At 40.4% G+C, this 25,001-nt stretch overlaps 1 protein-coding gene across 1 annotated transcript in view; it reads right to left on the bottom strand.

Annotated features, from left to right (window-relative positions):
• SEMA3A (semaphorin 3A) overlaps positions 1 to 25,001 on the bottom strand; it is a 304,533-nt gene that overhangs the window by 38,036 nt on the left and 241,496 nt on the right. The window contains exons 9-12 of the mRNA XM_045001962.1: positions 5,752 to 5,894; positions 4,422 to 4,536; positions 4,247 to 4,316; positions 2,715 to 2,859 (exon numbers count right to left, since the gene is read on the bottom strand). Coding sequence (XP_044857897.1) covers positions 2,715 to 2,859; positions 4,247 to 4,316; positions 4,422 to 4,536; positions 5,752 to 5,894 — 473 coding nt within the window. The remainder of the gene's footprint in view (positions 1 to 2,714; positions 2,860 to 4,246; positions 4,317 to 4,421; positions 4,537 to 5,751; positions 5,895 to 25,001) is intronic.

Genomic DNA, 25,001 nt, shown 5'->3' on the forward strand with positions numbered 1-25,001 from the left:
TGCTGGAAATGCCCCTACTTATACAACCCAAAATGCCATTAGCCTTCTTGGCAACAAGGGCACACTGTTGACTCATATTCAGCTTTTCGTCCATTGTAACCCCTAGGTCCCTTTCTGCAGGGAAATTATTTATATAGGCATATATTACATCCCACCTCCTGTCTCAATTTTTCACACTTGCTGTCTGGTCACCCTAGTGCATGTCTTTGTGATTTGCCGGTTGGTGGGGGGGGGGTGCATACTTCACTACACCTAGTCAAGAGATTCTTCATCAGTGAAGAAAATATTCTAGGTCTCATCCTGGAGCTATCTACCTAGAGAGCCCAGTCTAGATGTACTGAACATCTCAATTCCCTTTGACTTCACTGGGAGTTGAAAATGTTCAGAGTCTTGCTGAATGCAAACCAAAGGCAGAAAGAACACTGGGATTTTGTAGTTCGATTATTTAAGGGTAAAATATGAATCAATTAGAAGGAATCTTTACTTTTCAGTGTAAAGAACTAAAAGTATGCTCTGTAATGTTTTCATATGGGTAAATTTTAAAACTGTTTATATGGAAAATATTGAGAACAAAATCTTTGATTTTGTTGGGGAATCTGTATTTAGTCATGCTTTAGTGAAATTCTAGCTCAAAGGTTGAAATTCACCCCTGAGCAGAAGGACAGCACAAGACCTATGTAACATTTAAGCTCCATTTTCCTATGGGGTGTTCCTGTGGTTAGAGCACTGGCCTAGGCACTGGGAGATCTCAGTTCAAGTCACTGCTTTACTGAAGACTTCCTTTGTAACCTTTGGCAAGCCGCTTAGCTTCCCTTTACTTTAGTTCCCCATCTGTAAAACAGGGATAATAGCACTTTTCTGTCTCACAGGGTATTGTGAGGGTTGATACATTAAAGATTGCAAGGCACTCAGACACAATGTATTTGGGGCTACATGACTACCTAAAATAGAAAAACATTTTGACAGCTTCACTAGGATTGCAGGGGTGTTGTGCAGGTCCCCTACTCACCACTATTACAACAGGACTATTATGAAAAAGTGTCATTTTTCAGCACAATTTATTTTCATCATGAAAACATCCAATGGTTTCTGATTTTTAATATTGCTATATTCATTCCTGTAAAAAATAAGCTAATCAATCCCAAGACCAAATAGGAGTTCAAAAGAAATATATTAAATTCAGAACAACATATTAAAAAGCCTACAGGGCTGAGATGGAGTTGTCATGAGTGGAGTTAGACAACAAATTCATTTGATTCTATATGAGGACGAGGATTTTCACCTAGGAACTATCAGGGTTACCCGGTGAAATACAAGACTAACCCTTTTCTCTCCCAGCTTATCAAGCAGGCATATAGGGAAAATGACATTTTGCAACCTATCTCATACTGATACAGCTGGGCATCATCTGTTGATTCAAACTTCCCAAAAGGGAGTAGAATAGAACAATTCTTTTTTCTGGACTTTTGGTTTATGATTTTTTTTTTTGATCTTTTGACTTTTCATCCCAACTCATAATAGGAAAATTTTTCAAAATCTTGAAAAATTTCATAACATGTGAAAACTGTTTTCCACCCAACTCTAGAGTAAAACTATGCATTCTGTTAAAATAATCTAAGATTCCATCCTGATATTTTTTTAATTGCTTTCATCACCATCTTAGGAACAATATTCCCCTAAACACTGCAGCGCTTGAGACTTTTCTGTGAAGAAATCTAATTATTCCTTAGCAATCACATCCACTGAATGCGGAGAATTATACAATCCCTTTGCTGAGAAATCATTCTTTTCTTTAACATAAGAAGCAGTTTTTGTTAGGCCAGACATCTATATCATTTAACCATTGTTTCACACATTTATCATGGAAGCCAGTTTTGAGAACAAGATAGAAAGGATAGTTTAAAGGTTGCTAACCATTAAAGGACAATATATATAATCATAGAATCATAGAAATGCCCACATATGAATAATGCTCATGTGCTATTCTTGTCTTTTTACTGCACTGTATTTACTTGGATCTTTATAGTTTATTCGAGGCATAGATATATCTGAATAGGCTAGATCCTCAGCCTAGTGTACACAGGAGTCTCAATGGAACTAAACCGATTTATACCAGCTGAAGATCTACCCTGATATGTACAGCCCAAACCTTTTCCTCTAACACATTCTACTGGAGAAAAGGCAGATGTATAGGCAAAGCTCAGCATCATTTCTGGGCTCTGACAATAACTGAGGTGGATGGGAAGTCATAAATAGTAGTTTCATAGACACCACAGTGACTGAGGCATTAGCAAGAGACAAGAAAGTAGAATAACAGTTAAAAAATGCCTTTTGGAATTGGAAATTATTCCACTGGCTTCCCCGTCCATTGTGGAAATTGTTTCCTTAAAGCTCTAAAGTGATGCAAATTATTAAAGGAAAACTGCATTATTCCTTAACTACTTTACAAATACTCAGCAAAATCCTGCATCCCTGCTCCAGTCAAACTTCTCCTGAAGTCAACATGTTTTTTGCCTGACTGAGGTTTACAGGATTAGGCTCATTGACAAGCCAGCTGCACATTGCAAATCAAGGCAGCGAATTCTGAATTTGCAGCAACAGCTAGTTTGCTCTTACATTAGCCTGTCTTTCCCACTCATTCAGCTTCTTTTGTGTTATAAGTTCAAGTACAATGTAATGAGTGAAATCAGTATCAGATTTCCCAGTGCACTTACAGTTCCTGGCCGTGGATATGGTACACGTCCTTGGTAAGGCACCCATTGATAGTTGGGACCATCTCTGTGAGCATATGGACCAAGGAACACCCTCCTTACATCTGTCATGCTGTACATACACACTGCTGACCCCTTGAAGATGTTGCTAAAAATGAGGCAGAGGGAAGAAAAATAAGTCAGTTTCTTTAAATTATTTGTCAATTTAATCACAGGAGAATGGTGGGATTAAAGGCTCTTTAATTAATTACATGCATTGATTTTCCAAATTCTAAACTGCTGTCTCAGCAAACCCAAACGCGGTCCTTAGAAAGTTCAGTTTAACTGACACAAATCTCTCAGATGTTTTTCTAAACAGAATGGCTGCTGGCTACTACTTAAAACATATTGTTTATATACATCCAGATCCGATTTCAGTGGGACTTTTCTTAGAGTAGGTACTACTCTAGATGAGTAATACTTAGGATGGTTGAATCTGGCTCTTAATAGATAATAAGTGATTTTCAGTTTTCCATCCCTGATTTTGAAACTGAACTGCTTCATAAATAAGGCAGGGGTGGAAATCTATTTGTAATAGCTGTCATTCGGCAAATGCAATTTATTGGTATAAATATGAAATAAAGAGGTCTCACATGTTTTTCATAATGGTGACCTTCATGCAAAAGGGTCTGTAACCCATTACTCATCATGTAGCTAACTAATCACTTTATATACCCTTGCTGATAGTCAGCATATTTGTTTTAGTTTTGCCCTTTCTCTCTCTCCCTCCCTTCCCCCTTTTGACAACACACACTGAAACTGCACCGCTGTGCATTTCCTTGGGGTTTCTACAAGGATAGTAGATGCCACATGAGCCTCATTCTTGTGGATTATGTGATGCCTAGAAACTTAAATTTAAAAACATATGCCTCCCTCCATGGTCATAGGTGGCTTTTCCCTCAGAGGCAAATTCAGTCCTTCATGAGACAAAAGCCTAGGGACAATTCCATCCTTGGTGTAAGCCCATTTGAGGGAAGTTCTACGGAGTGAGTTATGCATGAGATCAGACTAGATGACCACAGTGATCCATTCTAGCTTTAGAATCTACGAGCCTATGAAGCCAATGGATTTACACCAAGGATGTACTGGACTCAGTTGAAGAGTGGTGGAAAAAATGTTTGCTGTTTTTTCTTAAAAAGCTTATTGATTGTCCAGAAGTTTTCCAAAATTCTAAATTTTTTTTTTAAATTTTTCCTGCATTACTTTACCAGCTTTATCTGGCAAGGGATTTGACATTTCACCCTCCATCTTTAAAGCCAATTTTTCAGCAGGAAGAGGCTGAGAAACTGACACATTCTTTCAAACTTGCGTCAGGGCAATGATGTACATTGCTCATAAGAAAAGAAATGTAATTCATTACTTCTCACTTCCACTGCCTTCGTGCAGTTCAAAGGTTAAGAAAACGCTGTGTTTTTTAAGAACATTTTAACAAAGAGAACTCTTTAAAGCAACCAGCTACACAAGTTTCCATACAAGTAAAATGATATATTCTGTACCTGGAAGTTGTAAACACTCCATAGACTATTGGATTTTTGGGGTCTTTTGAGTTCATTAGAAACACATCCTCTGTAACAAAAACAACAAAAAAGGAAAAAAAGAAAACACATGGTCATTTCAGTAATGAAAATACCAGAACATGATTCTCCATTCAAATTCAGTGTGGCTACTTACGTAGTTCATCAAAATGAGTATCAATGCCATTGGGCCCTGGCACAGAACAAATCAGGCGTGCTTTAAGGAAAGTTGTCCATTTATTAACAAGGCTTCTGTGTCCCCCAAAGTCATTCTAACAGGAGAAATAGTGTATGTTAATATATGATCATATTCCTGTTTGAAATGGGAATTGATATGAAAAAATTGACAGAACAGTGTATTAAATGTAACATCATAATCTACAGTTTTACATATTGTCCTTTTTATTGTTTAGGAAATTATAAAATCCCCCTCATTTTACAAATATACCAATACTGAATCAATTTAAATTTGTCATGGTCATTACTATGAATTTAATATCATTTTCAGAAGAACTTATTCCTCGAAAACCTTGAAATAGATTAAATAAGAAAGAAAGAAAGAAAGAAAGAAAGAAAGAAAGAAAGAAAGAAAGCATGCAAGCAATTGAGCAGATTGACAGAGTATTTTGCTTCTGTGCAAGCTTACATGTTGCCAAGACTCAATAAAATTTAAACAGCTCATTATTCTTTACTTAATATCAACAAAGTAGCCCCACAAGTTGTACAAGATCAAAGTATAAAAGGTGTTGTGGGGGGTGGAATCAGATGTTTAATAGCAGGGCTGAGAGTGGGAGCAGATCAACGTCTCCATAAGGGTGGGGCTATAATTTTCCAAGCTGCTATCTCGTTTTTCAGAGATGGTGACTTGGAGTCCTGCCTACAGGAATAATGTGAAATTCTACTCTAAACATTATATTTACCAAAACTATCAACGTTCATGGTGATCACTTAATTCATAGATATTTTCTCAACGTCCCTCGGGAAAATATTTGGATATTTGTTGGGATGGATGAACCCGGTTGAGACCCTAGACACTGTTCATTTATAAAACTTAGCCTAATCAATTATTTTCATTTTCATATGCCTTTGCCTTTAGAAGTTCTACCTGGAATGGGAACATTAGATGTCAAAAATAACCAAAGAAAGAAAATGTCTACAGAACATCTGGTCCACCTGGAAGCAGGAAGTACCATGTTTCTTGCACAAGACTCTATTTCTCTCAGCCACATTTTAAAATTCAGGAGATTCTGATCATTTTTGGATGATGCATTGTAAATTTGGAGTGCTACTCCAATCAGAACAGAACAGAATATTGTACCTTTTTGATGTTTTCTCTTGACTATTGGTCATTCTGGAAGACCTCGGCATCACTACATTGCCGGTGTTACCATAGACTAATGTACAGCCAAGAAAGAGTAGTTGCTAATATCACTTTTATAGCTTTATCTGAGGGCATTCATTCTCATAAAATTAAGTCACCATATTACCTTACAGATCTGCCCTATTCTGGCATGGGTGGCTTTTCCAGAGTGCTCTCCATCAATTGCATTTTCACGGAAGAAGAAATAGATTTTGTCATCTTCTGGGTTATCACTCTCTGGTATTAGGTGGGCACTAACAAACCTAGGATCTGAGAAGAAAATGCCAATGTACATGTTACTACACAGCAAGTAAAATTTAGATGAAAGGATTCTTCCATTCTGACTCGCACACATGAACTAACCCTTTAATCAAATAAGCAAATTTTCAATTTTTCTTCCTGGTGCTCCCACCCAAAGGAAATCCCTATCACAACTTGTTTCTGCTCTTTCAGTCTAGTACTAGGACAACACACACACACATTCCCAACACTGCACACCAGCACACATCTATAGTTTATTTATCCAGTATATAGCAGTGCTTGCTATTCATACTCTGTAGTGATTCAGGAAAGCATATGAAGTAATATAATACATATGAAATTGCTCTTTTAACTATAGTGTAACATTACAGCATAGCTTCCTAATTCCATGCATGGATTGTCCAGAGTTGCTTTCACGTTCAATCTTGCCTACTTCTTATTTCCTTGTTTATTTTGACTTTCTATACAGCAGAAATGAAAACTGCACAGGAAATCTAAAATAGAGGAAGAAGATGGTTTGTCCAGTAGCTAGGGTGTTTGGCTGAGAATTGGGAGAGCTGTGTTCAAATCCCTGAACTGCCATATACATCCTCTGTGACCTTAATCAAGTCATTTAACCTCTCTGTGTCTTAGTCCCCTGCGTATAAAATATAAGGGTGCTGTGAAGATAATTACACTAAAGATTGGGAGGCCCTAAGCTTCTGTAGTAAGAGGAACTATAGACAGAACACTCAAGAACAGGTTAAAAATCATTCTATAAAACATTTTTGGATGAAAAATGGCCATTTTGTTTGAAATTTTCCATTGTTTTTCAACTACTAAAAACAAAAACAGAACAATGTTTTGAAAACCATTTTTTAATGGAAAAACAAAATCCATTTAGGTGGGAATGATTTTTAAAATGAGTTTTTCATTTTAAAAGAAAAGTTTAACGAAAAATACTATTTTCTGACCAGCTCTATTGACATCATTATTCAGAGTACAAATTCCCCTTCCACACATATGTCTATATCTAGACAGTGATACAATAGATATATAAAGCCTCAAGAGAGATTGATAAAATAAAACAGTGGGCAAAGAAATTAGGACATATACTCAGTGAGTGTAAATCTGCATAGCTTTACTGACTTCAATGAGGCTGTGCCAGTTTACACCAGAGGAAGATCTGGCCCGATATTGAATTTTTCATTCAAGTATTTCCGTTGGCCTCTTTGACCAGGGAAAAGGAGGTAAATCAAACAGAATTACCAAGCTGTTGTTCTTCCTACGACATTTTACATCCTGCTGGGATAATTCAGTGTGAACTATATTTAACTATTCAAAGAGTCCTGTCCCTATGTCAAATTATAAGCTGTTCTACTATCATATATTAAAGTGTCATTTTAACACATCACCACATACTTAGGGAGGTAATGAGCCAGACTGTGCTATGCCGATTTTCACCAACTGAGGATCTGGCTTATTAAGACCACTACTTTATTTACTAAGGATCCTCCTCAGTTTATATGCTAACTAACTGTATACACTACGTGTGATGAGCATTGTGTCATCAACTAATAGCACTTCTCATATAAGCAGATGTTTGACTTTGCTTTTTGCTTGAAGACATGCAAGGTTGAAGAGTTTTCCAACTGATATTGTATGGAGATGTCCACCCTTGGTGCTAGATGAGAAAACATGATGATGCAGCAAAGAGAAAAATAAACTGAAGAGTGTTGGTGCCAAAACACATCCTTGTCCAACATCACTGTGAATTTCAAAGCTGTCAGATTGATCACCATCATATTGAACTATAGCCTTCATGCCATTATGGAAGGATTGAATCAGACTGAGGAGGATTGGAAGGCAACCAGTTCTCTCTAGCTATTGAAAAAGATCCTTTCTGTTAACCAGGTCAAAAGCTTTTGTAAGATCTATGAAGGCCATGTATAGAGATTATCCTTATTCTTGAGACTTTTCTTGCAGTTGCTTTTGTGCAAAAATCATGTTGATGGTATATCTACTAGCACAGAAGCCACACTGGCTCTCTGGATATGCACATTCAGCAAGAAGTTGCAGTCTTTTAAAAAATGACCCATGTAACACTCATGAGAGGGATTCCTCTGTAGTTAAAATCACTCCAATCTTCTTTGTTTTTGTACAGTATTATGAAGTTGGCATCCTTCATGTTTTGTGGTACCCCCCTTCTCTCCAGCAGGCAAGCAAGACATTGTGCAGATATTTAAGCACTACATGTCCTCCTTTTTTCAGTACTTCAGCTGGAATTCCATCTCTTTCTGCAGCCTTTCCTGGTGCTAGAAAGTGGTTTGTCTTTATAGATGGTTCTATACCAAGCTCTTTGATGGTCTAGAGCCCTGAGGTCACAATTAGCACTATTTCAGAAACAGTGGATTCACATGAATAGAGTTTGTGATAGTGTTCCAACCAGTGTTTGCTTCTGTCAGTGATGATGTCTCCATTATGATAGATGAGTGGGATAGTCTTCTTAGATGAAGGACCTATTGCTTTCTTAATTGCATTAATCAGACCTCTTAGATCTCCATTCTCAAAGGACATTTGTATCTTTAGCACAGATCAAGCCAGTATAGTTGGCCACTCTTGGCCACTTTGAGGTTAGCATATGTCTTAGGAGAGGGGTGAATGCTGTGATGGAAATCTGAGGTGCATTTTGTTTCAATAAATGGAACTATTTCTTCAGGGTATGCTGCAAACCAGTTGTTATAGTGTGTTCACTAAAAGCAAATGTTTCAGCTATATGGATATTCTGCATGTCTTCTATGCTGCATCAGCATTCAGGGTAGGTACAATCGCTTCCCTAAGATAAGTACTAAATTGGAAACACCTTCCTTGGTCTTTTGTATTATTGATGTTAATGTGTGGGCAACAGTTCTGTTTGGTATGATGAAATTTCCTTAACGAAAGCCTTATTTTACAGCATACAAGTGCATAGTCTATATCACAGGCTCCACTGTGAAAATTGCAAGTATGGAGAGCAACCTTTAGAGGTCAGGGGTAGGCAACATGCGAGCTGATTTTCAGTGGCACTCACACTGGACCAATCTGGGGGGGAATCTGCATTTTAATTTAATTTGTAATGAAACTTCTTAAACATTTTAAAAACCTTATTTACTTTACATACAGCAATACTTTAGTTATAAATTATAGACTTCTAGAAAGAGACCTTCTAAAAATGTTAAAATGTATTGCCGGCACGGCAAACCTTAAATTAGGGTGAATAAATGAAGACTCGGCACAGCACTTCTGAAAGGTTGCTGACCTCTGCTTTAGTTGTTTTCTACAGGTGACAATTAAATCTAATTGGTGCTAGTATCCAGATCAGGGGTGTCTCCAGGAAACTTTCTGGTAATGCATGTGTTAGTAATACACAGTTGCTGGTGGGTGAAGAGCTCAAGTAGTCTTTGACCATTGTTGTTAATTTTTCCCACTCCATGGTGACCAGTGATTAGCAGCCACATCTCATGATGTGAGCTGACTTTAGCATTAAAGTCTCTCAGTAGATACAGTTTCTTGCCTGGTGGTAGTTTGCTGATGACACAGTGGAGTTTCTGAAAGAACAAGTCCTTCTCTACAGAGGTGAAGAAAAGTCTTGGCACATATGTGCTAATGATGTTGGTAAATCCACCTGTGGTAGATATTCTTACTAATATGATACATTCTGATGTTGCAATGGGACATTCAACTAGAGATGTGAATGAATTTTTCACTGCAAAACCCACCCTGTCCTCACAACTGTCTTGTTTGCTTTCTCTATGCCAAAAGAAGCAACTTTGCATCTGAACTAAATCTGTAATTTAGTCCAGTCTCAGAGAGAGAAAGGCTATGTCAACGTCAAACTTCTCCGGCTCTCTGTCGATGATGGCAGTCTTCCTACAGTAATTGACCTCCTCAAGGTTGTTTGACATACCAGTGCATGCTGTCCTCATATTCCAACAAGCAAGTTTGAAGAGGGAGACCATCAAACCCAAATCTTTGGTGTATACACCTATGCAGAAAAAAATAAGGAGGCAGAGGTTGAGCTTAGGATCACAGCCCCCCTCTTCATGGTATTATCCAGGCCCAAAGACTCAGAAGATCAAGATGTTTAGAAGCCAGCGCAGTTGCAGGAGATGCTGGAAGGCAGAGCTGAATTGCAATGCCAACCACCTGACACTTTCTCCACAGTGAGTTTAGTTCAAGGTTGTCTTCCCTAGTCTTTGCTCAATCAAGAGCAGGGCAGCAGTGCCACCTGGAATTAGTCCTTTGTGGATATTATTTTTCATTCCAATGGGTATCTGGCATACCCCTCCCACCACTCAGTGGCGTGATTCCCAGTTTAGTCGCTGAGCGCCCAACTTGTGGCATGTTGTACGGGGTTATGTGATACCAGTAGCAGCCATGCACACTTTACCTGATCTGAGGAGTTTCAGCAACTTTGCAATAGTCTTGCCCTAGGTTGTGATGAATGTCTTGCCTGATGTCTGGAGTCTATTGCCCAAGAACTCTTGGGGGCCTGAGTTTGCCTAAATCCAGTCCTTCGGGGCCATGGTGATCAAGCCAGATAGTCACCTGTCCACCAACTTAGCACTGTCTGCAGCCCTGGGTTGCAATTCTGTCTTTCTTTCTCTTCTTTCGGGGAAGGAGTGGAGATGATGCCTAAAAGTCAGGCACTTCATGTACCCTGTTTTCCTAATAGTGCACTCGTGCAGCAAAAGGAAGTATGTTCCCCGGCATATCTCTGCAGCTGTTGAGACTAGGGATATAGCATCACCCTGAAAATTTTAGCTAGTTCAGTCACTTATCTTATTATCAAGAGTTCCAGAGGGAGAGTTTAAGATAATTCAGGCAGCACTGACATACTTCATATGTTCAGCACAGACACATAAGGAAGTTGATGACATATAGAAGAGAGGCTATGCTGGAATGAGCTAAAAGAACTTCCGTTGAATGGGAAGTGGAAGCAGGAGACAAAAGGAGTAGAACCCATGATAGTACTCTGCAAGCTATTATCGATGGATATGGCTACCTCAGATCGCCATGTACAAATTACTGGAGTCTATGTGATGCCAAAATGTGTCTACAACTATTAAGAAACACATGGTTCTTCTAATAATATAAGCAGTCACAACACCCTGTGGATCATATTCTTTTCCACATTCCAGGCCCATAAAACACCTTTAGTGAAAAGGATTTAAGAAACACTTTGGGTTTAAACAGTTTACAAGGATTCCTTATGTTCAAAACTCAAGCAATCAATGTCAAAATGTGTTTTAAAAAGACAACAAACATCAAAAGAACATGTCAGAAGTATATTTAAGCATGATCAAAGGGGGAATGAAACCACAATGTAAACATGATAAACATTAATGGCAGAAACATTTCTCTGATCTCATAGCCAGTCCAAGCAGGTTAAAAATAGAAACATTGATTTAAAACAATCAGTGTCAAGAAGCAAATAATTAAGAAATGCATTTCAACTTTTTTCAATCTCCTTTTCTCGAGTCTCTTGACACTGGGCTACTTCTCATACCCTAACTGACACCTTCTGCTAGCTCCAATTTTGTATGGCCCTCTGGGATTACCAGTTCTTTAGCAATTTCACTGGCAGCAGCCCATTAAACTGTCCTTCATGAGAAATCTACCACTTTATGAAAAAGACACCTTGGTCCAGCTGCCTTTATGATTAATATACCATTGTTTGCTTAGTTAAGTAATGGAAACATGTTTTGCTTGTCTCAGCACTTCAGGTTCAGATAAAGCTAAAGAAAAATCAATCTTTATTTGCTCCCTCACAAGCATTATTCTTTAGCAATAACAACAAAAGAACAACAGCAAAAACAATAAAAGAAAGGAGATTGGATTCCTGAATGAATCGTATTAGCATTTTAATGGTGATCCATAAAGGAAACGGCACCAAAATTGCCTTTAGATGTCAAGATGCACTAACTAAGCTGAGCAAACAGACGTTAGAGTCATTCCTTCATAGAATCATAGAATCGGAGGACTGGAAGGGACCTCGAGAGGTCATCTAGTTCAGTTCCCTGCACTCACTGCAGGACTAGACCATCCCTGACAGGCGTTTGTCTAACTTCTCTTAAAAATCTCCAATGATAGAGATTCGTCATTTCAAAGAAGAAAAAGGGCAGTTCTCAGAGGAGGCATTCTGTAAGGAGGTTGAATCAGATGCTCCCATTACAGGAGATTTGTGGTCAGAATGACAAATTTCCCCAGCTCACAACTAGAAAATTTGAGGAAACTGTAGGGAAATGTTATGCTCAGTAAAGTTGCAGTCGCTGTAATTTAATGAAAATTACTGAAGGGTGACTAGAACCCTGCGAAGAGGTAACGAGACGAGGGAATCTTAAATTAAAAATTTAACAATAACAAAAATAGACAGCTTTTCAGACTTCATAAACACACAGTGCTTGTCAACAGAGACCCAGCATGTACAAAACAGCAGGAACTGTCCTCAGAAAATCTGAACTTGGAAATCATAGCTAGCTCCATTGCCTTCTCAAAGGAAGACTTATAGCCCCAATCACAAATGTGCACAGCAAAGCTCCAAGTCCTCACTGCTTTCCGTAAGGTCACCAGGGAACAAAGCTTTTAATATGTGATGACAAGAGAGCTAACTTTTCTTATGCTCTTACACACTTTACCATATTTTACAAACCTCATAATCTTTTAATGGTGTGCTTCTAAATCTCCCTCATTTAATTCCTCACCTGTCAAACACCTTCTTTTGCCACTGAGTCAGTCAAACTTTGGGCCTGATTCTCACTTACAGGTAAGCCCCTTTGTGATCCTGGGAGCCCCTCAGTGCTAAATGGAAGAGGGTCCTCCATCCTGTAACTCAGGCCTGACACAACCATTGCCCCAGTGCATTGTTGTCATAATATGTATCTCAGAGGGGTCCTCTGAGGTATCCTATGTAAACTGGGGACACACTGGTCCCAAAAATTATTGTGTGATGTAAGGACCAGTTGTGTACAAAGTATAGATGTGTGCTGAAACTATGTTCTTCACATGTGCTTGGGAGACAATGCATAAATCTAGCCTGCCCTAGAAAAAGGAATATGTATTTACTTGTCTGACCAGCTTGCAGAATTCCTGACAGTGGACAATGAAAGTACATTTACATATATGGTAAACAGAGCCCCGAAGCTAAACAAGCAGGAGAGAAAACTGTTTAACAATCACACCAGGGGACAGAATCTGCACCCCAAGGAGCCTCCCTGGCTCTTGAGGCACAGACAATGGACTTTGAGTAATACAACGGGAGCAAAAAGGCCTTTTAGTTATCCATCACTGACGGGACACAGGGTAAACCACTCTCTGAGCCTGTGAAAGTTGGATCCCCAATCTGGCAGGCTAGGGATGATGTGAACTAGCAGTAAGTAAGAAAACTGCTTAGGCAAAGACCATAACTAGCTAAAATTAAGTTTTAGTCACTAGAAGGCATGTTTTATTTTACTGTTTGTAACCATACCTGTCTCTTTTTCCTTTACTTAGTATCACTTATTTCTTGTTAAAGCAGCAAAGAGTCCTGTGGCACCTTATAGACTAACAGCCGTATTGAAGCATGAGCTTTCGTGGGTGAATATCCACTTCGTCAGATGACATGCATCCGACGAAGTGGGTATTCACCCACGAAAGCTCATGCTCCAATACGTCTCTTAGTCTATAAGGTGCCACAGAACTCTTTGCTGCTTTTACAGATCCAGACTAACACGGCTACCCCTCTGATACTATTTCTTGTTAATAAACCTATTCTGGTTTTATTACAAAACCATCTGAGTGCTGGGTATGAAGTGTGAGTCTCCAGCTAACCTTAGAGGCTAATCTGTGCTCTGTCTCTTTGGAGGCAGTGAACTTAATAATTTCTCTGAGCATCCCATGAGAGGGACTGGACAATGCAGGGAGACGTCTGTGGGGAACTCAGGAACTGGGGTTCACTGGTTGTTTCCTGCAAGGAAAGGTTTAGATTGGCAGAGTCCCGAAGAGCTTGCTGGCCGGGCAGACAAGTTGGTGTGTCAGGGAACTGATACAGTTTAGGAGCAGCAAAGCCCTTGCTCTTGCTAAGGCACAGGGTAACACAGTGGCTCACATTTCTGGGTGTCCTGAGCATGACATCACACCTTTTACAGCTCTCTGCTGGCATAAAGATTCCTCAAAGATGGTGAAAATGGCTTCCTTAGAATATCCCCTATACAAGGGAACTCCTTGGCTGTTAAAAGATGGCGTAAGGGTGTTATACCAGTCCTGTTCCCAGCCCTTAGCACAGGGGCTGTGTCAGGGCAGGCCCAGAGACAAAGAAAGAGTGTGGCTGACGTGTGTTCTGGCTATTCTTTGTTTCTCAAGACCCGTAGAGGACCTTGGGAAGCTTAGAGCAGAAGTAAAAGCAGCTGTGAGCCATCCATACTATTTCTGTATTCATACCATATCTGGTTGTGATATTAGCTGTTCTTGCAAGATAAGCAGAACTGGGTTTGGTCATTCATACTTTAATGGGAATCCTGCTCCTGGGAAAAATCAAGAATTCTCAAGAAAATGGTACTTATGATTTGGTAGTTGGCACTTTTGTCTCTGAATTATTACTAAATCAGTACTCCAGAATGCTCAGTACTTCTATGGTTTTATAGGTAGTGTTTGTTGGATGTGAAATTAAACTAGGGTCTGATAAGAAATTAGAGATCTCATCATATTTTTTTCAAAGTCTAGTGATACTGGCCTTAGTGTCATAGTGAAATTATAATACTGGATCATGTGTATTTAGTTTATCTAAAATCCTCCTGCAATTTCAATTGCATACAATATTTTTCACTTTTTGGACTAAAAACTTGTGTAATGTTGCTCTGTGCTGTTAAATACCCACACTGTTTCACTGAACAGGTGCCTGCATTTTGCCAGTGAGTGAAGCAAAGTGCTTTGGAACATTTAAGGATGAAAGATGCTCCACATGATATTAAGCTAGCACCTTTTTCAACATTCCAATACAAGAAGATAGCACAGGAAGAAGGAAACACCTAGCAGAGGATGCTAATGAACTCACAATGCTCCTCCACATCCAGCTTTGTCCAGACCTCAATACTACTGTCACGCAATTGGCAACAGGAATCCAATCATACTGGGCAAGGATTTGTAATATTTTGGTTATCATCATCATCTAAGAGTAATTCTTATTGTAAGAAACCTTAAAACAAAGCTGTCTTCTTTATTCAAGCTCTTTAGATCTGCCGGTTGAGCATGGACAAAAAAACAAATGCATGATTCTCATAACTATCCTGACACTTAGACTTCTCCTGAAATAAAAACATCTCTGTACCTCAGGGTCTAAGCTGATGGTTGTGGGTTATATCTTTACATCTTTACTTCTGTGGAATCTAGTTTGCCTTCTGATTATAACTGCTCTCTGGATAAGAAGGAAAAAAAACATTTTTTCTCTCTCTCCATTTATACAAACTCCAAATGAATCAGAAGGGATGTTGTGGGCTCCAGACCTGTGGACAGAATCTATTGGTTTGAAACTCACGCAGACTGAAACCAAACCCTCAACGGGGTTATCACATATTGGCAAAGAAATGGCTCAACATCAGTTCAGATTAGTTGAACAGCACCATTTGTATTCCAAGAATAGCATTCACCATAGGAAATCAGAAAATCAAAAAAAGAAGAAAAGAAAAAAAATCAACAACTGCAGGTATAGTTATAGGGAACGAAGAGAGATTTAGGCTTGGTTGTGATTTGGCCCACAACAAGTGCTAAATGGTGCAAAGGGACCTTAGGATAAATGAGAGTCAGGCCCTAAGCCTCAGGGCATGTCTGCATTGCAATCATGGGTGGAGGAGGGGATTGCATCTTGTGTAGACATACCTAAGCTAGCTCTAACCTAGCTCAGGTTCTGCAGCAGAGAAGCTGTGGCAATGTGCATTTACTACACAAGTAACTACCAGGGTTTCAGGCAGGCTTGCATCCCACTCTGAAGTGCACACTGCTGCAGCCTCACTGTTCTGGTACAGTAACTCCTCACTTAAAGTCATCCCGGTTAATGTTGTTTCGTTGTTACATTGCAAATCAATTAGAGAACATGCTCGTTTAAAGTTGTGCAATGCTCCCTTATAACGTCGTCGTTTGGCAGCCGCCTGCTTTGTCCACTGCTTGCAGGAAGAGCAGCCCGTTGGAGTTAGCTAGTGGGGGCTTGGAACCAGGGTGGCCCAGCAGCCCCCCTATCAGCTCCCTGCTCCCCAAAGTTCGCTGTGCAGCAGCTGCCAAGCAGCTATCAACTGCTGGCAGGTCAGCTGTCCCTCCCACCACTGCCATGTGTTGCTCCTGCCCTCTGCCTTGGAGTTGCTCCTGGGAGCCTCCTGCTTGCTGTGTGGGAGGAGGGGGAGAGGAGAGCTAATGTCAGGGTCTCCCACTCCCCCTGCTCCTGCACCCCGCTAACCCCATCTTCCATAGAGCAGGGGACACACACGACAGGGATCAGGACGGAGGGAGCTTCCTGGCAGCAGCTGCTATCTCAGCTTGCTGATCAGCTTAAAAAGGCAGTGTACTTAGAGTGTGCTCAGTGTACTTAAAGGAGCAATGTGTGTCTCTCTCTCTCACACACAGGGTGCGTGTCTCTGCCATGCTGTCTCCCCTCCCTCCATTCATGCTGCCTTGTAGAGTGTGAGGCTACATTAATAACGATGTGTTAACCCTTGTTCATCATTTAGCAGTAAGGCATTCCCTGGGAAATATTCCACCCTCTGACTTCACCACCTCAACCAAGCTTCACAATCATTATCACTGTGTACCAGTATTAAATTGTTTGTTTAAAACTTATACTCTCTCTCTCTCTCTCTCTCTCTCTCTCTGTGTATATAATATAGTCTTTTTGTCTGGTGAAAAAAAATTCCCTGGAACCTAACCCCCCACTATTTACATTAATTTTTATGGGGAAATTGTATTCACTTAACATCGTTTTGCTTAAAGTCGCATTTTTCAGGAACATAACTACAACGTTCGTTAAGCGAGGCGTTACTGTACTTGAATTAGCTAGATTAAAGCTAGCTCAAATACGTCTACACAAGCTGCAATCACATCTTGTGATTGCAATGTAGACATGCCCTTAGGCTTAGGGCCTGACTTTCATTTACCCTAAGGTTCCTTTACACCACTCCTCCAGTGTAAAGGAGTTTTAAACTGACAGTGAATTAAATGTATGCTCTCTTCAAGGCCACTTTTCACTGCCAAAGCAGTGAAAGTGGGCTTTAATGCCAATGAGAACCAGACCCAGGGTGCCTCTACAGATGCTGTGCGGGAGCATGATGAGAGATAGCTCTTGTTACCCCTTTAAAATTTGTAACAAGCTCCCCTCAGTGTGTGGTGTTGTCCTCTAGTGCATGAGCAACAGAGAGGATGCGAGACCTGCTGATTCTGTGATTGCAATAAAGACGTACCCACAATCTCCAGGCACTGCCACTAGGGTGGAGCCGATCTTCCCCTCCCCCATACTTTAGTTCTTAGTCTGAACATTTCTAACAAGCAATATTGTAGGCTGCATGGGAAGGAGAAAGAAAAAAAATGTTGATCTGTGAAATAATTATCAGTTTCTGAGGCCTTTGTTCTTAAAGAGACAACAATAATTTTGATTCTCTATAATGACTAATTATACGGTGAAGAAAAGTGAACACAAAGGTTCAGTCAAATTATAGCATAATTCACAAAGTAAATTAGATTTCCCACAAAACAGACCTTCTGATCTACCCATCCTATTTAATCTGAAAGAGGTGATTATTATCTCTTTAAAGAACAACCACCAAAATTTATGGGATGTCATTAGCACCTCTTTTCTGTGGCTGCCTATATCTGGAGGTGTTATATTTCTATCACCACTGTGTTAATTTTAAGATGATCAGGTTATTCCTGAAAGTCTAGCAGCCAGAAGACTGATGTCCTCCAAAAAAAATCTATATTATCTTATAGTTTGTAGCCCACATATGGTGGGGATTTGGAGAGGGAAATTACATGGATCAGGCATTAACAGCATGGTTAATGAAGGATACGTGCTGCCAAGGGAGGCAGTGGGATCTCCACCATTGGAGGTTTTTAAGAACAGGTTACACAAACACCTATCAAGGATGGTCTAATAACACTTAGGGGACTGGATTAGATGACCTACCGAGGTTCCTGCCAGTCCTACATTTCTCTGATTCTATGAAGCTGTGAGCTGAGCAGCAGTGCAGAGGGTTCTGGATGGTGATCTCAGCCCTCCTCCCTGCATCTCCTGAGATCTAGGCATTTAGGATCCCCTAGCCAATTTTACAGGGAACACAAACACCTCACTGGCCAGACAAATTTTCCACTCATGTTGTTTCCTGTCGCCTGTGTGTATTTTTCCTGCATAGCGGAGAATATGGCCCTTACCTCTGAGGTCTCAGTTCATCCATTTGCAAAATAGGAAGAATAATATTTATCTATTGTACCTCATAGGGGTGCTGTCAGGCTTAATCCATCAATGTCAGTGAACTGGTTAGAAGGTGCTACATATATGTACAAAAAGAACTGGATTGAGCCCCTCAATTCATTTCTTAGGGAATACTCATCAGATGATGATCACCAAACCAGTCCTATTCCAAAGTAGTAATCCAGCAGACAAACAGTCCTGTAGAGATTCCTTAACCTTTCTAATCCTTGCACAATAATTTAATTCCTTTGCCAAGTCCTTCTGATGCAGCCACAAAGTTTAGGTCATTTTGTCAGACTATGTAAAATGGCTTTGTTATTATAATTAACTTTTACAGCCAGTGTACAACAACTTGACACAAAATCCATTAAGGCAAGCTTAATAAATGAAGGCAGTAGAGACTGAAATAAGCACCGGGTGAATGACGGTTTTTAACTAATCTCTCAATTTAGTGAAATAATGCAAAATCCAGCAAGGCATTTCAGCAACACTTGGGAGTGGAGACACAAACCCTCATTACTACTTTTGATATTCAGTGTGACAACATCAATTATGACGACCTCATTTAGTAGTCAGATGGACATAACATGTAATTCCAACTTAATTTAGCATCAATCAGCACAAAAAAGAATTACCAGGAGTTATAGGTCAATGGAAATAATTTACTGGCCTATCACTGATATGATATATTAACACTGTTGATATAAAAAAAAAGGGGGAGGGATATTGGCATACGCTGTGACTACAATCGTGGATTCACTAGAGATGGAAAAGACCTACTAGGTTACCTGGTCCATCTCCCTGTTAATAGAGGATTGCTCATCGTCAATTATGCTTTAAGGGTCAAATCTTGCTCATTGTAGTCACACAAAGCATCTACTTCCATGTCTGCATACAGAGGTTCAGAAAGCTTTGAGGCATAATTATTGTAACTCCAGATTCTAAAAAGTTTCTGGGAATAGTCTCAAGTCGTTGTCAGAAAGGGCCGTTCACCTGTATTTTAATGTTATTTTTCAGTGCATATGGTGGGGTGCCTACAAGCACACATAAATACCCGAGGAGCTTAAACACCAAAGAGAGAAAATTATTTGGTCAGTGACAGAGGATAAGGGTATGAAATTTAAAAAAAAATGAAAACTCAGGAAAAATATTCTCGCAGTAAAATATATTAAGCTGTGGAACATTCTCTCAGGAGAAGCTTTCCACAGACAAGATTCTGGCAATTATGTCAAAAAACATAACTGAGCTGTTCAAATTGCATATCACAGGGCTGGGTAGCAATAATACCATTCCCTATACACAGGCCAGTGAGAATCACTCACTGATTCACAGTGCAGCTCTCTGTTGCATAGTCTATACTCATTCCATATTCAGAGCTCTCATTGACCTCAATGGGAGTTCTGCACACAGAAATAGGGCAGAGTATACAACTGAGACCTGAAATGCAGATGAGTGAAGAGAATTTTGCCTTTGCAGTGTTGATATCTGCTGTGGTACCATTGAGGAAACAGACATTGCCAATGAAAACTACTTTTAAATTTCAGCTTTAAGAAGGTACAGAAACATTTTATTTTATTAAATTAAATTATACATAAGAACAAAACAGTGACTGCTTTCTCTTTCTAATGGGCCCACCTCTGGAATATCTAGGTATCATAAGGAAGCAAGTAAAGCAAAGGGATGGCACTCCCTTTCCTTCCCACATTTTATTCTTTAGTTTTCCTTGTTGCACGTATCTTGAATGCTGTACAGAATACAGATGATAGGTTATCCATCAAATTATGAAAGATCCGTAGTGATCAGGGGTCAGCTGTCACCAGGCATTCTATTTACAGTTCATCTGTCTTACTGTTCGGTAATTGAAGATACATTTTAAAATATCAAGACAAACTGCACATAAGGAAATCACATATAATTCTCACAAAGGTTTTACTAGACTCCTTTTTTGGCCTCTATAGCAAATCTGTAAGCATCATTTTAAACACTTGCCTGGTTATGTTGCTAGTTTTTGTTCACTCTGTCTTTTCTCCATGCTTGTAGATCTAATTTCAACCTTTTAAACCCATTTTAAGAGACCTTTATTTGCCAGCTTTACAAAACACTGTTTCTGCCTACTCCACAACTCCTCTTTTTAGTTACAGTTTTTACAGTTATCTTTTAACGTTTACTATTTCCTGTCTTGTAGTCTATGAAATCAAATCCTTCTTTCATCTCCTTTATTCCCAGGATTTTGCTTTCTTGCTTCAAACTTTTATGGGAAACTTCCACTCTCCCACCCCATCAAATAACATTCTTTAAATATTCACAATGCATGTTAGCTCCAGTAAATGTCTCTACTACTTCCAGTGCCCACTATTCCCCAGTTACTTTGCTACAGCTTCCTTGGAGGTTCCATGGTTTCAGTAGCTTCATTTGAACTACCCTATAATTTTTCTTTGCCTTAGCAATTCACTGCTCACGAACACATGCACGTTCACAAAGACCCAAATCCTGATCCTATTGAAATCAATGGGAGTTTTGCAATTAATTACAACGGAACATGGATTTTACTCAAAGATAATTTAGTAACCAGTAAACACCAGGGTTAACATAAGGACTATATACTCTGATTCCAGTGTTGGCACAAAGCTACCACAGATTTGCCAGTTTAAAAGAAAAGCCAAGCCATGGCTTTGTCCCTGTTTATCTGAACCAAACCTTTACTAAACTACCGATGGGAAATTCAAGATTTATTTGTATGCTTATGTTATGAAAAGCACCTTCTCCATATCTTAGAGAGTGCCACTAATCTAATAAAAATACATACCAACCTGTCTCTAAAAAAAAAAAAAAAAAAAAAGAGAAAGGAAACTGTATTGTTTATTTATTATCTGTTCTGTGGCAGCACTAGAAGCCCCAATCATGGCCCAGGACACCATTGTGCTAGGCTCTGTACAATACAGAACAAAAATATGATCCCTGCCCCCAAAAACTTATAGTCTAAGACACTCTTCTAAAGCAAATTATTCCTCCTCTGCCACTTTGTTGCACCTCAACTTCCTATGTGCAAAATGTCCATCATGCTACCATAGGGGTGGGCAAATTTTTTGGCCCTAGGGCCACACTGCAAAACTGTATGGAGGGCTGGGTGGGGAAGTCTGTGCCTCCCCAAACAGCCTAGCCCCCATCCTCTATCTGCCCCCTCCCACTTCCCACTCCCCTGACTGCCCCCCTCAGAATCCTGCTCCTTCTCCCCTAACCACCCCCTCCCGGGACCCCACCCTGTATCCAACCCCCTGCTCTCAGTCCCCTGACTGCCCCTAACCTCTATCTACACCCCCATCCCCCGACAGGCCCCCCGGGTCTCCCATGCTTATCCAACCCCCTCGTTCCCCGTCCCCCAGAACCTCCACCCCATCCAACCGCCCCCTGCTCCCTTAACTGCCCCCCTGGGATCCCCCGCCCCTTATCCAACCCCCCCCGGCCCCAGCCCCCTTACCATGCCACTCAGAGCCTGACTGGAGCTAGACATGCTGCCGCTCTGCTTGGCCAGAAGTGCGCAGACGTCCCCACCCCCTCCCAACCCAGAGCGCTGCCTGCACTGCCTGCGTGGCTGCAGCGGAGGGGGGACAGGAGGGGAAGGGCCGGGGGCTAGCCTCCCCAGTCGGGAGCTCAAGGGCCAGGCAGGATGGTCCTGCAGGCCGGATGTGGCCCACGGGCTGTAGTTTGCCCACCTCTGTGCTATCACCTGCTATACCGACCAGACAATGGGATCATTTACGGTATAGAATGAGACCAGCCAACTGCAATCCACTCTGGGACACTGCCAGTAAAATGGGAGTGGAATGGGACTCCAAATTAGGTTTGGATAAAGCTGGCAGTTCAATTTTTGTGGCTTGTCCACACCTTTCAAGCTCTCAATAACCTTTTAGATACTGATATACAATATCCTGCATGCACAGATAAAACAGATAAATGACTTGAGTTATACCACTGGAAATACAGTTCCTGCAGGAAAGCTTCCTAAAAGAAATTTTGTTACTAGCTTTCCTGTTATATTGTGGTTATTGAACTATACAGTATCACAATTCATGATACATAAATTGTTCTTTACTGATTATCAACTGTTGGCATAGGAAGCCATTATATCTTGATGTTTCTTAAATTGTACCATACATTTGTAATTATGTGATAGATTCTTTATTATATAGTGTGTAACAACACTGTCTCTCTGAGTATATGTACGAACCTATACATTAAGATCTATTCCAATATATAGTTGTACAAGTATCGAATCTATGGGCAAGTCTCTGAACTGGTGCAAGCTGACATAGCTCCACTGAAGCCTATGAATCTATGCCAACTTACACCAGTTTAGGATCTGGACCTGTATCCTTCTACACATTCTATTCTTCTAGTGTTAGTGGCAGTGTAAGTCCATATTTCCAGGGGCTTTTTACTTCACATGCAAGAGCTGAGAACAAACCAGCTAAAATGCAATTTCTGTTACATTAAAATATTTTGGCATTTTATAAGATTCAAAAGTGCAAACACAATAACACATGGGCCAGAAACTTTGGATTTTTGTCAGCTTCTGTTTAACTGAAAAACCAGCTATATTTGGTAAATAAAATATCACAAGATTTTAGAGAGACGAGGTGAGTGAGGTAATATTTTTTTTCTTGGATCAACTTTGTATGGTGAAAGAGACAAGCTTTCCAGCTACACAAAGCTTTTCTTCAGCTCTGGAAAAGGTACTCAGATTTTAGTCCATAGGGTGTTAAGGATCTTTTTTAAAAAATACACATAGCTGTGGACTACACCGTACAAGAATATTTTTAACTGCACATAATAATGTTTACATGGACAACTGCATTCCTTCCATCTCCTGTGAATAATCTACTATGTGTTTGTATATCTAAGCTTCACTCGGCAGCTAAGAAAAAAAAACGACAAGTCCCTCAGCTACTGATTATCATGGAATATGTGCTTGAGGTTTGTCATAATATAGTAACAAACACTGAAAGAAATTAGTCTGTGTCCATAGTTGTATACCTGGCCTGGATAATTTAAAAAGCTGCTTGTTACAGCCTCGATGGAAATGGGAATTCTGAAGCAAAGCAGGATGCATGCAGGACTCAAAGGCATCACACTGGGGATACAACTACGTTCTTTTACTGTGTCTTCCCCGTAATACCTGACAACAGTGATTCTTTGAAAAAAAACGTTGTGCAGTTTCATGTTTATCGTCTCAGTGATTTCCACTCAAATGTGCTAAGCAAGCTTACAAGTAAAAAGAAGGGGTTGGTTTTTTTCCCCTTACTTCCAGAGCTGCAAACTCAACCTAGGGTCTGAGTGAGAGTGAAGCTGGCTTCTCTCCACTTGTGCATAAAGCCAGTGATAAAGTTGTGCAGGCCAGATTAGGCCCTCCATGACACTTATACAACCCCTCTTGCCTTCAGGGTTTGCACAGGTGTTGCATATTGGAACTTAGGAAAAAATTCAGTTGAAGAAGTTGAAGAAGGCATAGAATAGGACCGCTGTCGACTGCGCTGGGTTTGAAGAGTTAATAGGAATGAAAACCACTAAACTCCAATTTTTTCCACTAAAATGGACAGCTGTGATTCTGAATACAGGTGGAGATCTGTTGAGGAATAAGGTATCACAACAGATTGAATGTTCAAATTCTCATTGGATCCTTTTTAGGTATTCTTCCTCAAGTAGTTAGAGGAAATGCAACTATGGTAATGAAAGATTTCTAGTATATACTATTACTCCTGAGCAGACATGCAAAACCCTTGAAAAAACCCCACGGAAATTGGGCTTGTTTTTGGCTTAATTGGCTTGTGAGTTGTTTGTTGGCTAGTTTTTGGCTTGTACCTTTTTGCTTGTTTGGCTTGTAGCTTCTTTTTTTTTTATCGGCTCCCGGCAAGCAGGGGCAAGGGGGGTAGAGAGTCAGGGGTGCACAGTGGGCCCACCACAGTCCCAGATTGAATGCTGGGTGGATCTAGTCACATAGAGTGTTGGGGTTCTTAGGCATTGGCTTGTTTTGGCCTTGTTTTGAAATGGGATTAGCTTGATTTTTGGCTTATTGTGAAAGTTGGGGGGGCTTATTTACCATGTGAAAGTTGGCAACTGTGCTCCTGAGGGCATTTTGCACCAAAAAAAATAAAAATTCTGTGCTAAAAAATTTTAAATTCTGCACACAATATCTTTAAATTCTGCAAAATTCTGCAAGTTTTATTTGTCAATAAATAAATGCAGAGGCTCCAGCATGGCAGTGGGGAGCACAGACCACTGGCTGCGTGAAGGTGGGACACGGACTCAGTGATGAGGTTTCACCCAACCCTGACACAGCACAAGGCCTGGGCCTGCCCCAGAAACACCCTGGGGCCCTGCCCCTCTGCACCAGGTGCACCAGGTGTGGGGCAGGCAGGCTCAACCAGGCAGGATCCAAGTATGGAGTGGCTTGGTATGGGGTGAGAGGATTCTGTGTGGGACAATTTGGGTGTAGGCAATTCCTGGCAGGAGAAGAGGAAGTCCCATCCTCTCCTGCCTCCAGCCCAGCTGGTGTGGGGGGATCTGGATGCACAGAGGCTTGTTGGGGGGTTCCAGGTGCCGGGGTAATGGGACTCTGCAGGGGCTTCTAGATGAAGTGGTTGGGGCTCAGGATAGGGGCCTGGGTATGGGAG

The sequence above is a fragment of the Mauremys mutica genome, chromosome 1, assembly GCF_020497125.1.
Source record: "Mauremys mutica isolate MM-2020 ecotype Southern chromosome 1, ASM2049712v1, whole genome shotgun sequence".
Classification (NCBI taxonomy): domain Eukaryota; kingdom Metazoa; phylum Chordata; order Testudines; family Geoemydidae; genus Mauremys; species Mauremys mutica.